Source organism: Olea europaea, chromosome 4 (genome assembly GCF_002742605.1).
Source record: "Olea europaea var. sylvestris chromosome 4, O_europaea_v1, whole genome shotgun sequence".
Taxonomy (NCBI): Eukaryota; Viridiplantae; Streptophyta; class Magnoliopsida; order Lamiales; family Oleaceae; genus Olea; species Olea europaea.
The window spans coordinates 3,321,094-3,334,307 of NC_036240.1; the positions used below are offsets into that span (position 1 = coordinate 3,321,094).

General features: G+C 35.1%; 2 protein-coding genes across 2 annotated transcripts; both read right to left on the reverse strand.

The window, feature by feature from the left end:
- Positions 1–427: 427 nt before the first annotated feature.
- Positions 428–3,954, reverse strand: LOC111393312 (probable leucine-rich repeat receptor-like protein kinase At1g35710). Its single transcript, XM_023018776.1, has 2 exons — positions 3,659–3,954; positions 428–3,186 (listed from the first exon to the last, which is right to left on the reverse strand). Exons 1-2 carry the CDS (start codon positions 3,682–3,684, stop codon positions 582–584), a joined length of 2,631 nt encoding a protein of 876 aa, XP_022874544.1. The 5' UTR covers positions 3,685–3,954; the 3' UTR covers positions 428–581.
- LOC111392443 (zinc finger MYM-type protein 1-like) lies at positions 3,735–6,852 on the reverse strand. The gene is made up of 3 exons (XM_023017796.1): positions 6,405–6,852; positions 4,453–6,270; positions 3,735–4,006 (listed from the first exon to the last, which is right to left on the reverse strand). Exons 1-3 carry the CDS (start codon positions 6,850–6,852, stop codon positions 3,735–3,737), a joined length of 2,538 nt encoding a protein of 845 aa, XP_022873564.1.
- Between the last annotated feature and the right edge of the window lie 6,362 nt (positions 6,853–13,214).

Sequence of the window (13,214 nt, forward strand, 5' to 3'; positions counted from 1 at the left end):
TGTAATATTTTTCATTTATCTTCCAATTGTATTCATTTTAAATTCTTGAAATCTTTGATCTTCAATTCATCGTTCATCTCATCTATGAATTGTTTGTAATTTAGTCCCCAAATTTCGGATTTTGCCCATTTTTCACTATTTTTTGCATTTCTTTCTCCAATTCCTCATCAAACATCGAGTTTTACTCACAAAATGTAATAATATCACACAATTTAGGTAGTATTTTATTCAAAGAACAGTAAAACATCATCTTTTAGGATCTCAAATAAGTGTAGAAACTACACTAATCAGGAAACATAAATTTTTCTTACCTTTCTTTAATATACTCCAACATCAATTAATGATTTAAATGGACGTCGTTCATATTTATCGATAACAAAGTACATTAAATAAAGATATATTAGAAAATAAAAAATCAACTATACCCTCAACAAGAAATGTTGTCTATAATTTGGGATAGACAAAAAAAGAAAGCAAATATATCTTTATGGGACAGAGGAAATATATGTAAAATTTACAAGGACTTATGCAGCAAACTTTACTTAAGTTACCTTTGATCTGCCTTCCTTTTGTGGATTCCTTTATTTTGTGTAAAATCCAAAAACAAATTCTATAAGCCATTTAGGTTTTTCATATTTAAAGATTAAACATCCTGCAACCAAACCAATTAACGTTCCACATCCGTACCCCAGAAGGACAACTTGCCAGGTAAATCCATCTAAAAAGTTATCTTCTTGTGGCAACATTGAAAGCTTCGGTTGCTCTTTTCTGTCATTTGACTCATCTCTACACATCTTTGTCAATGGGAATCCACACAATTTTGTGTTGCCAACATATGAACTATTATCAAACGTAAGTAGCTGCCCTTGCAGAGGTATCGGCCCAGCAAGATGATTGTGTGAAACGTTAAAGACTGCCAAAAATGTCAACCTTGTTAATTGCCTTGGAATTTCTCCCACCAATTGGTTTGAGCGAAGGTCTAGCGAGTCGAGTAAAGTCAAATTTTGTAGTGATGAAGGGATATAACCTGTGAAGCTGTTGTAAGATAAGTTTAAAGATCGTAGCAGCTTAAGCTTTCCTATAGAACTTGGAATCTCTCCTCCAAATTTGTTGTTGGATAGATCAATGGCTGTATAGGCTCTCAAAATTCTCACTGACGGAAACTCAACCCCTTTCCGCACTATTGAAAAAGGATCTTTGTAGTATCCTCTCTCTTCATTTTCAGTCCGATTCATCATGGCTTTGAATTGCAATAAATATTTAGTTGGTACAAGTCCAATGAACTCATTTTGGGAGAGGTCGAAAATTTGCAGCTTAGGAAAGGGAACTGTTGCCTTTGAAGCAGATATCGTACCATGGAATCTGTTGGAACTCAATACAAGAACTCGAAGGTTTGGAAGACTTTCTGTCCAAAAGGGGAATGAACCACTTATGTCATTGTTTCCAACATCTATTACTTCGAGTAGCCTACAATTAACCAAGGTATGGGGTAATGTTCCTTCAAATCGATTGCCATTTGAGTTGAAGGCCTTCAGTTTACATCCACTGTTGCTAAAGTTTCCTAAAAATTTCGAAACTGTCCCTTCCAACCTATTATTAGCCAGATAAAGATGTTCAAGGAAACTTAAACTGCAATTGAACGATGGGAAGTTGCCTGAAATATTATTGAAGGCCAGAGAAAAAACGCTCAAGCTACAAAGGTTCGAGATGGACTCTGGTAGATGCCCACTTAATAGGTTTGTATTGAGATCGAGAATCTTCAGTGGCCTCAAATTTCCAATCTCTATTGGAACTGTTCCAGTTAGATTGTTGAAGAAAAGGTTCAGCAATTCCAGTTTTGTTAGATTCCCGATTGTTGGAGGTATCGAACCTGATATCAAATTGTCTGAAAGGTCTAGGCTAATCAGATTATGCAACCTTCCTATTTCCGGTGGTATAGACCCTGAAAATGAATTATTGGACAGAAAAAGATGATTGAGATTTGTCATATAAACAATTTCAGATGGAATTTTCCCAGTAAATCTATTAGAGTGAACCCGCAATGACGTTAATTGACTCCAGTTTGAGAAAAGATAAGGTGATATACGGCCTGAAATATTATTGTAAGACACATCGAACCATGATAAATTGGTCAGATTGGTCAAGGACAAAGGCAAGGATCCCATGAGTGAATTTAGGGAAAAATCCAAGTAGGTAAGATCCGTGCATAGGCCAAGCTCAGAAGGAATAATGGAATTCAGGCGATTGAGACGGAGGTCTAGGCGTTGAAGATTCCTCAGTTTGCCTAAAGAGGATGGGATATTTCCTTGAAATGAATTGCTAAAGAGTTCAAGGATTTGCAACTTGGGCATCAAACTGAAGATATCAGGGACTGAACCAGACAAGTAGTTCTTTGCTAAGCGAAGATCTTTCAACTTCGATAGCTTAGCTAGATTTAATGACAATGGCCCTCGAAATGAATTACGGGTAAGGTTAAGATATTCAAGCTTTCCTAGATTAATGAATAATGATTCCGGGATTTGGCCACTCAAAAGGGTTTCTGACAAATCAAGATAAGTAAGGTTCCGACAATAGAGTATGAAACCAGGGAATTCAAAAATTGGATTGAAGGAGAAACTGAAGTGCGTCAAATAAGGGAAGCTCGGAACTTTAGACCATTTGGGAGATTTCAAAAAATTTAACCCAAAATCCAAGTACTCTAGCTTTTGAAGATCACTAATTTGATATGGAACTTGACTTGTGAAACTGTTGTTGTAGAAACTAATGGACCTAAGGTCTTTCAAATTCCCAATCTCAGCTGGAATGATGCCCCTAAACAAATTGTTGCTGAGGTCCAAGAATGTGAGCTTGAAAAGACTTCCTATCGCAGATGGAATCGACCCACTAAAATTGTTACAGTTGAGGTTGAGACTTGTTAGATTTGGAAATGAACCAAAGCCGAGTTGGTCAAGAGTGCCAGTGAGGTTTGCACCAGATAAGTTTATCTCAGAAATCAACCCCCCGGGGTTACACACAATGCCCTTCCATCTACAATGATCCGTGAGATTTTTGAACGCCCATGAATCGAGAGACTCATGAGATGATAAGGCGTTCTTCCATCTTACAAGAGCCTCTACTTGTGTTCTTGCAGTTCTTGAAGCAACGTTGAGTGGAAGTAAAGAGAAAAGAAGAAAATTAACTAGGAAAATTGTGAAGATATGGTTCACCTAACCCCACCACCTAATGTTGTGAGTTGATGGGAGTGAGGTTGACACAATAAGGTCTTCCCTTCCTTTGGCAGAGGCATGGTCTTTCTTCCTACCCCTTCATTATGTACACTCTACCATTATATATAAAACATGGGGGCAGCTCTCGTTTGGTATTCCCAGCAGCAGCAGAGTGTGGAGCTCTAAGTTTTCATTAAAAAGGGTGGTGGTTCTTCATTGGTTTTTCCCCTCTCTCTTTGGAAGGCAATTGGCATAACATGGGGTTGTTCCTGAGCCTAGAAAAACACCCATAAATCGAAGAAGAAGCTGCCCAAAGGAGGAAGGAAAGCTGGACAGAAATCGGCTGAAAAAGGGTTGTATTTTTCCATTCCCGTTTTTCTTGTTTTTTTGCCTTGAATCTTGTTTGTTGATTGTTGTTTTGGTTGTTTGAACTCCTAGGATCCCCAACAAAAATGAAGACCCTCTGGGATGTTTTCATTCCTACTGGTATGAAAGGATGGTTTTTGGGACTAAATTTGAAAACACAAGTTACAAAAACTGTTCGGCCAGCTTATTTATAAGAGCCCACAAAATGGAAAAATTCATAGGAATGACTAGGTTTCCAGGATGATATGCAGGGGAGAAGTCTTCTAGATTGTGGAAATTAATGATAAATGAAAGAAAAATCTGATTGTCGCAAGATGAATCCAACTGGGTCGTAAAAACCACGTAGTTGCAAGATGAATCCAACTGTTTCCAGGAAGATACACAGGAGAGAAAAGTCTTGTAGTACTGCAGAAAGAATGGACAGGTCCCGACACCTACTAGAAGACTTAGAAGCCAAGAAGATTAGTGGAAAATAATGGAATATGAAAGGGAAACTGCATTGTTTATTTATAGACCGTGATACATCCAATGGGGTCGTGAAACGTATTTATGTAGCCAACCTTAAATTTACTAATATATAACCTAGTTTTTTTATTTTATTTTTATTTTCATAGCACAAGACTATACTACTCAAACTGCATTGTATACTCATCCAGGGGCGGACGCAGACATTTTAGACTAGGGGGTCAGTAACGAACTTTTAAAAAAGTGATGAAAAAATTAAAATAAGATATATCTTATTACAATTGCTCTCTACGTGTTCTCATACTTTGATAACGTTCAATAATTACATCATTTTCAATCTTATCAAAAACATCTTTCTCAATATATGCAATCAAACTATCATTCAACCATTGATCTTCAATTCGATTGCGCAGACAATTTTTGACGTAAGTCATCGCAGAAAATGCTTTCTCGGCTGTAGCAGTAGCCACGAGAAGAACTAAGGTTAGTGTCACAAGTTTGTAGACTAATGGATACACTTCATATTTATTCTTCACAACCAACTTCTGTGCAAGATCGCTAATGCCTTGTAATTCTTCAAAGTCTTCAAAAGTGCGTATATCAATAATATACGTATCTAGTTGATCATCAAGTTCTAGGATATCTGCTGCATCAAAATCTACCTGATAATACTGACATAGTCGAATCAATTTGATCTTGTCAAAAGCAGCAAATGAATTATTTGGAGATAAACATGCAACACAAATAAGCAAGTCACTATTTGCTATAGAAAAACGATCATTCAACTCTTGAAGTTGCATATCAATGACGGCATAAAACATTTCCACACGAAAATGATGCAAATTTGTCACTGTCTCACGCCGTGAACGACCTACAGTTACGAACATATCATCCATATCAGGAACATTGATCTTGTGAGTTTCACAAAACGAACAAACCACTCCCAAAAAAGAATCCCATCCATCATCTCTCACGGTTTGGAATTGTGTTTTACATATTTGCACCAATTTCGTAGCATTAACAATATCTTGATCTTTTCTTTGTAATGCTTTTGACAATTCTTTTGAAATCCCTAAAATCTTTTTCATGAGATATAGATTAAATGCAAATTCAAATCTTAACATCAACTCCAATGAAATGCATGCATCACCTCTTGTTCCGGTACTTATAGAATCAGTAGCAATCATCTCAATGACTTCGACTATAGTTGAAAACATGATAATCAAGTTAATTAAACAACTATAGTGAGAGCCCCAACGTGTATCCCCAGGACGCTGAAGAGTAATTTCTTGATTGAGACCTCGTTCGCTTGATATTTCACCAATACTGAGTGATTCAAGAATTTTCAATCTTTGATTCTCTCGAATAAGATCACTCCGTTTAGCTGATCCTCCAACAATATTCACCAATCTATGTACTGTAGTGAAGAAAGTTTCAATCTTCGGATGTTTCTGTGCCACGGCTACAAGAGCTAATTGAAGTTGATGAGCAAAGCAATGAATATAGTAAGCACTTGGATTTTCTTTCAAAATAAGTGCTTTGAGGCCATTATACTCACCTCGCATGTTACTAGCTCCATCATATCCGTGGCCTCTCAAATTAGATATGCTTAAATTATGCGTTGAGAATAATTGATCAATTGCAGCCTTAAGTGAGGCAGCTGTGGTATTCAAAACATGAATGACACCAATAAAATGTTCCAATATACACCCATTCTTCACATAACGAATGACAACTGACATTTGCTCTTTCACAGAAATGTCTCGAGATTGATCAACTAAAATTGAGAAGAAACTATCACGAATATTTTCGATAATCACATGTAGACATTCAGAAACGATAGCATTTACAATATCTTTTTGCACTCTTGGTGATGTTAATTTCAAATTCTCAGGTGCATTTGTCAAAGCAACAGCCTTAATCTCGGGATTATGATCACACAACCAATGCAATAGTTCAAGAAAGTTTTCTTGATTGTATGAATCTTCAGATTCATCATGTCCACGAAATGCCATCCCTTGTAGTAGAAGAAATCGAACACAATCAATTGAAGCATTTAATCGAATTCGATAATTTGTTCGAGCTTGATGCGATTGTTTAACGAGACAAGATCTAATACTTTGTTCTTGATTCTTGAACAATTCATATTTGACCCGAGCTTGATTGTGTGCACTACTTGAAGCCCCAACGTGTTTTCTTATATATTCTTTCTTTTTCCAATTTGAGAATCCACCTTTAACAAATGAACCACCATTCAAACCGAAAAGATAACAATAAAAGCAAAAACTGCATCATTTGCTATACTGTATTCCAACCAAGTGGAATGCTCATTATACCACGAAACACAAAATCGTCAGTCTATTTTACCTATTCTTGTGGGTTGAAATATATGATTGCGAGGTTGACAAGGACCTCTTTGCATATATGCTCTTCGAATCACATCTCGAATATTAATATCATAATTTTGTATTGGAACTCTCAATCCAGGATCAGAGGGAAGCTGTGCAACATCAACATCCCCAATATTTCCAACATCTCCAATATCCTCAACATTTCCTCCACTATCCCCAACATCCCCAATATCCTCAACATTTCCAACGTCACCAATACCCCCAAATCCAACATCAACATCTCCAACCTCTCCAATACCCCCAACGTCTCCAATATCCCCAACATCTCCAACATCAACATCTCCAATACCCCCAACATCAACATCTCGAACATCGTTTTCATCCCTTTTCTTTCGAACATTCCTTTCGTCAATATTTTGTTCATCACAAGAAATCGCAGATGTACGTTTAAAGTATTTTTCCATAACTGAAACAAACCAAAAATGAAAAATCAACAAGATTAGAAATGCCTAAATCAGTTTATACTATGTCATACCTAATTACCTACCAAAAGTCAGACAGTTTCAATCTTCCCAATTCCAAATCAATATTATCAATTTACATATAAATAAGTAACAAACCCGAAATCAGAAAATGGTCAATTTCCTAAATCAAAGCCCTAAATCAGAATTCAGAAATCCCTAAATTACATTTATTGGGCAGGAAACCGAACAGGAATCATAATTGATTAATTGTATTGTACATAAATCCAATTTAAGAAATAGAAGTAACTAACAGCACAGAGGTAGGCAGCAAAGCAGGCTAAGCACTAAGCAGTTACTGTCGAGAAGAATTCAAAGAAAAATTTTGAGTAAAGCTTCTAACTTTCAACTTTCAAGTCAGTAAAAATGGTCCGCCCGGGTCCGGCGTCGGTTGTTGCAGTCGCATGGAGGCAGGTCAGGCACGAAGCGGTCCAGGTGGGGGTGGCCGACTGGCCGGTGCGTGCACTGCGTGGGAAAGAGTAAGTCTGTGATGTATTGTAATCTGTAGAAGCAAGGAACTGGTGGTCGGTGGTGGGAGTGCATTGTGCGAGAGCATGGCTGCCGCCTGCCGGAGAGTGAGAGACGAGAGTCGAGTGAGAGAGAGAAGTCGTTGTCTCAAGTCTGTAGAAGCAGCCAAGCAGGGAAGAAATGTTGGGTTTGTGACATTTGTCTATTTTAATTTTGACCTACTATTTATTTATATTTAAAAAAAAAATCCTAAAAACTGGAGGGTCAATTGACCCTGCATGCCCCCACCAGATCCGCCAGTATACTCATCACCAATATATTGCAAGATTCATCATGATTGGAGCTTTTCCTCATGGAGCTATATTTTTCATTAGAGATTACAATCCGAAGCAAAATGAAGATAATGTATTGGCAAGAATGTTAGACCATAAAGAAGCTATTATATCTCATTTAAGTTGGGTCAATTTCTTTCCGGGATTCCATACCTTGGGACTTTATTGTTCATTGCTTGTCTTGTTTCCAGGCTTTGGTGGTGCCAAGGATCAAACCAGAGACTTGATTTCTTAAAGTACAAAAAAAAATCATTTTGAATAGGGATTTTTGGAAAATATGTGATTAACAACAAAGAAAAACTTTTTAATTATGTGTAATATTATTTTAATGAAGAATGTGTGGTGAAAATGAATTTTGAATAAATAAATTTGTGTCTCTAAAATGGTTATCTCGTAGCTTTTCACCCTTACCAACAAATATAGTGTAAAAAAATTGACCATTGGTTATAAAAGGAAGCCATCATTCTCATATAGCTAATTCACTTTTAAAAAAATTATATCTTACATTTTTAACTTGATGTAAATTTACTTAAATAGATAAAAATAAAACCAAATAAATTATATCAATCTAATTCATCAACTAAAATTTATCATCATTAAATGCTTTTGAACCTTTTATAATCCTTTAGCGGGTGTTTGGCCCCACTGACGGACCCACATGGGGTCAGTTGACACCACAAAATTTTTTGGTTTTTTGCCTTTTTTTTTTGGGTTTAATATGTGAATTATGCTTGTCCTAGCATTTTTTTTTGTACAGTAAAGATTAAATATAACCTTGTTCAATTGATTATTTCCAATTGCACAAGCCCATTAATTGGTATTTCACCTATGCAACTCCATTCTCTCCACTCCTTCACGTTTTGGGATTTTCTTTCTTGTGCTAACTTTGTGATCTTTATTCCGTTTAGGTAACCAATCGACACCCTACTTGTTCGATTTTACATATTTTTGTTCTAAAATTCAACTACAATTCCTCATCGCTTATTAGTTATTATGTAGTCTACAAGAAAAACATAAACATCTAAACAAATCGACACTGCCATATTATGGAAATTATCAATATAGCATTTGGATAATTTTTTTTGTGATTATTTGATGACTTTTAGAGAATCATGCATTTATCCTTATCCGATTAAATTATGGGGTTTGGATCTAATTGCTGCGACTATAAATAAGAAATTAAGAAGACAACTATAAAATTTTGTGTGAATCTAGAAAGTATGATTTTGGTCTCTGCTAGTATTTAAAAAAAAAATGGTTGATATCATCTTGTTTCTTCTTACTATTTATTCAACTGAAATAGCAAATTTTCTCATCTAGATTTTGTGCTCATATTTTATTAATATTGAATTTGATTTTGTAACATTCATGGAGAAATATTTTAAATAAAAATCCTTATTTTCGAGTGCGGAGCAAAATTTAGATGAAGCGAGTGTTCAAAACAACATATTATGATATGTTGTTCTAAAAAAAATTGTATTTTTATTTTGACCCCACAGCGCCAAATGTCTGACTCCGTCCTTGTTTGGCCCATTCTTTCCACATTTTCCACTCTAATTTTCATTTTTGTGGGCCCCACATTTTAAATTATTGGTTTTTGTTTGACAACCAGAGGTACCACATTTTGAATATTCAAGACTGGAGGCGTGGAGCACATATTGAAGATGTCAATTACATTTATGCCCTTGACATTATTGTTTTAAATTGGGTAATTAGCACGAAGCGTCCCTACCTTTTATGATTTTTGTGAAAAACATCCCTACTTTTCGTTTTTTGGCGCATTTCATCCCTACCTTTACATTTTCTTGTGCAAAACATCATTTTCATCATTTTTCTCAATAAAAGGCTATAAAATGACCAATATACCCTTCTATTTAAATTAAAAAAAACTAATTGCAATCATAGTCCCAATTTTAAAAAAAGTTCAAAAGAGTCCCAAACAAAAAAAATAAAAAGTACATAATCCTCGAAAATTAAGTAAAGAACATACAGATAAAACAAAAGAAATAAAATCTCGAAAATTCTGGTTTTATATATACAAACTGTTACCCTCGGATTTCCGGCCATAATCCTCGAAAATTAATCTCCTCATGTTGATTTCAGTTCAATATCTCTTACAAAAGTTGCACTCCATCGTTTACTGGAAACCTTTTACAAACAACACTGAATGAAATTCTTGAAATCTTCTAATGCACTTCCAACAAGCTCGGTGGTTCGCCAAAGCATATGGCACACATAATTGTAGCCCAGTCAGGTCTTTACTCCTCCGACAAGGAAAATGGCCCATGAACAGTTCCAGTAGAGTCAATCCTAAGCTCCATATATCATCGGCGTACCCGTTGTAATTGCCGTCATATGTATTCGGGTCGAATCTTTCTGGGCTCATATAAGCACAAGTTCTAGTGTAGGAATTGCAAGGATCCAATGTCCAGTGCATGATTTTACTGACTCCAAAATCAGAAATTTTCACTTCAATTTTATTGTTTACTAATATATTTGACGGCTTCAAAACTTTGTGAATGATCTTGTGGGAGTGTAAATATTTTTTTGGGGACTCTTTTGAACTTTCTTTAAAAATTGGGACTATGATTGCAATTAGTTCTTTATTTTTATTTTTTTTAAAATTTAAATAGAATGGTATATTGGTCATTTTATAGCGTTTTTTCGAGACAATGATGAAAATGATGTTTTGGACAAGAAAATGTAAAGGTATGGATGAAATGCGCCAAAAAACGAAAGATATGGACATTTTCCACAAAAATCATGAAAGATAAGGACGTTTCGTGCTAATTACCCTTTTAAATTTCATGTGAACTGCATTGGTTAAAATGTTGAGGGTAGTTGCATAAATTTCCAATTACAAGTTGAGTCAACAAAAGACGGCTGCATGGCCTCCTAACTATTCCAACGATAAGGAATCTTGTAAAAATGGGAAAAAGGGGTACCAAACAAGTTTAACTAAAACTCTTATATTAATAATAACATCCTTTTCAATTAAAGTCAAAACAAACAATTAAATAGACACAGTTAGAGCAAATATCATCTATGTTAGGATCAAATTTTGCAACTAACAAAATTAGAAATTTTCAAAATTGTAATTGACAATTTCCTTAGTCAAAATCATGTCCTAATTGAATTGTATATGGAGATTATTGAGTTGTAATCAAAGTCAAAATAAGATTGATAGAGTCCAATCTTTAAGTCAAAATAGTTTGGGGATGATAAGAGTCCAAGAAGAGGTCAAAGAAATCCAAGAAGAGGATCAAGATTCAGAATTCAAGAAGTTGATTCAAAGAAAGACTCATCGACGCTAACTTTCCCCAGCGCTCAAAACAGCGAGCCCATTGCTCAATTAATGCGACTTTGGCGCTCTAATGATGGACCAACAACTCGTTTGCAGCGAGAGTTTCGGTCTAGCGACTGTATGTTTTCCAAATTTTCAGATTTTTCCTATTTGCATAAAGCACGCATTTTTATTCATTTTTCATCCCAAATAGTTCCATTATAAATATACAACCACATGTACATCTTAAGGAGCGTTGAATCATTATTTTGTCTTAGAGATCTTATTATTAAAAATCATAAATGCATTCCTTTTATTCTTAGATTCAACACAATATTCATATTTTCATCCCAAACCTCGTTTCATCATTTCTTGAGTTTCAAATTAAGTCAAAAGGACATATTTTGAATTCCAATTTCTCCCGCCTCAACTAGAGATCAAATCACAAAAAGGTCCTTAAACAAACACCAAAAACAAAACCATTTACACTCCAATTCAAAGTTCTAAAACTTGGGAAAAGGCGCTTGGAGTTCCAATGCTTCGAAACAAAAGGAGTTTGTTCTTGGTAATCTAGAAAGTACAAGCATGTACAATCAAAGAAGTTCCTTGGTAATCTACCAGTTAGGTGGTCAGAGTCAGTTAAGGTTTACTAATGTCTGGACTAATTATAAGTTAACATTTTTATTCGATCATTTACTACAAGTTTGTCCGAAAGTTATTTCTTGATTTGGATTTTCCTCTGTGATCATCTTTGGCATTCTTTATTCTTTATGTCTTTTCTTTTGATCTTGATTTAAATTGATTGACATAGGTTTAATTGGCTTAATTAAATTTAATCATCTAAAAACAATTAATAAAGATCTGTTACTTTTAATCATTTTAGTTTTGCATTTGGGTCTAAACAAGTATAATTTCCAATAAATTGTATTTGCACAGTACATACATTAAGAAATTCAAAGTTTTCAATCGATATTGGAGCAAGATTTTAATCCTTGACCGAATTTATCTAGATGAGTCAATCATTATCCATTTTCTTACATTTTGATGGTAGTAATTATGCTTATTGAAAAGGATGAGAACTTTCCTGAAATCTATGAATATGAGAGTTTAGATCAGGGTACAAAAAGGTTGGATTGTCCCTTCCACAACTGTTGCGAAGGTAGTTATCCCTATCAAGGTTTCCACTGGGTCTAAAAGTGATTTATATGAGTGTGACTGGAATAGTAGAGTCCATCATGCCATCTTTGTTGTTATGTCCATTGAGGAGTTTAAACGAGTGTCTATGTGTGTGTGTTAGGTTTGTGAGCCAAATCAGGTTGAATTTTTTTTGGAAATAAATTATTTCCTTATTTTCATGTGAAAATTTTGTTTTTTATTTTCACGTGATTTTTATGAAAATATATTATTTCCTTGTTCGACATTATTTTCATTTTTATGCTATGCCATGTACCTATAAATAATGGTATTCTCTTTCAGTTTTGTTCAAGCAAGAATTGCTGAATTCTTGTATTTCTCTCCATATTGTCAATTAATAAAACGTCGTGCTTTTGTGATTAACTCTCTTTGTTAATTTCTTTATTTTTAAATCTTATTTCTCATTGCGATCTTAATTACTTTATAGCCCGTCATTAATCTCATTTCCTACAATCCTTCCGAGTCCAATAAGTGGTATCAGAGCTAGCTCTTCTTCTGAGGATTGGTCAAGGTTTTTTTAAAGATGACTACCATGAAGTTAACATTCCACTGCTAGATTGCAATACAAGATTTTCTTTGTGGCAAGTAAAGATGATGACTATTCTGGCATAGTTGGATTTGGATGATGCGTTATTGGGCTTTAAGAATATGCCAGCTAATTGGACAATGAAAGAAAAACAATAGAGGGATCGGAAGGCTTTGTCGTTGATTCATCTGTCCAATAATACTCTGCAGGATGTCTTGAAGGAGAAACAACAGCTACTTTGTGGTTGAAACTGTAGCAGTTATGTATGATCAAGAGTCGTACCAATAAACTGGCTCTAAAGCGGAAGCTGTATACCCATCGCATGACAAAAGGAAGGTCGTTGGAAGACCATATTGCAGTGTTCAAAGAAATTATCACAAATTTGGAAATGTTGGAGGTTAAGTACAATAAAGAGGATCTTGCCTGGATCCTGTTATATTTGCTGCCTGGCTCTTATGCGTCGTTTCAAGACACCATTTTGTATAATCGAGATACTTTAACT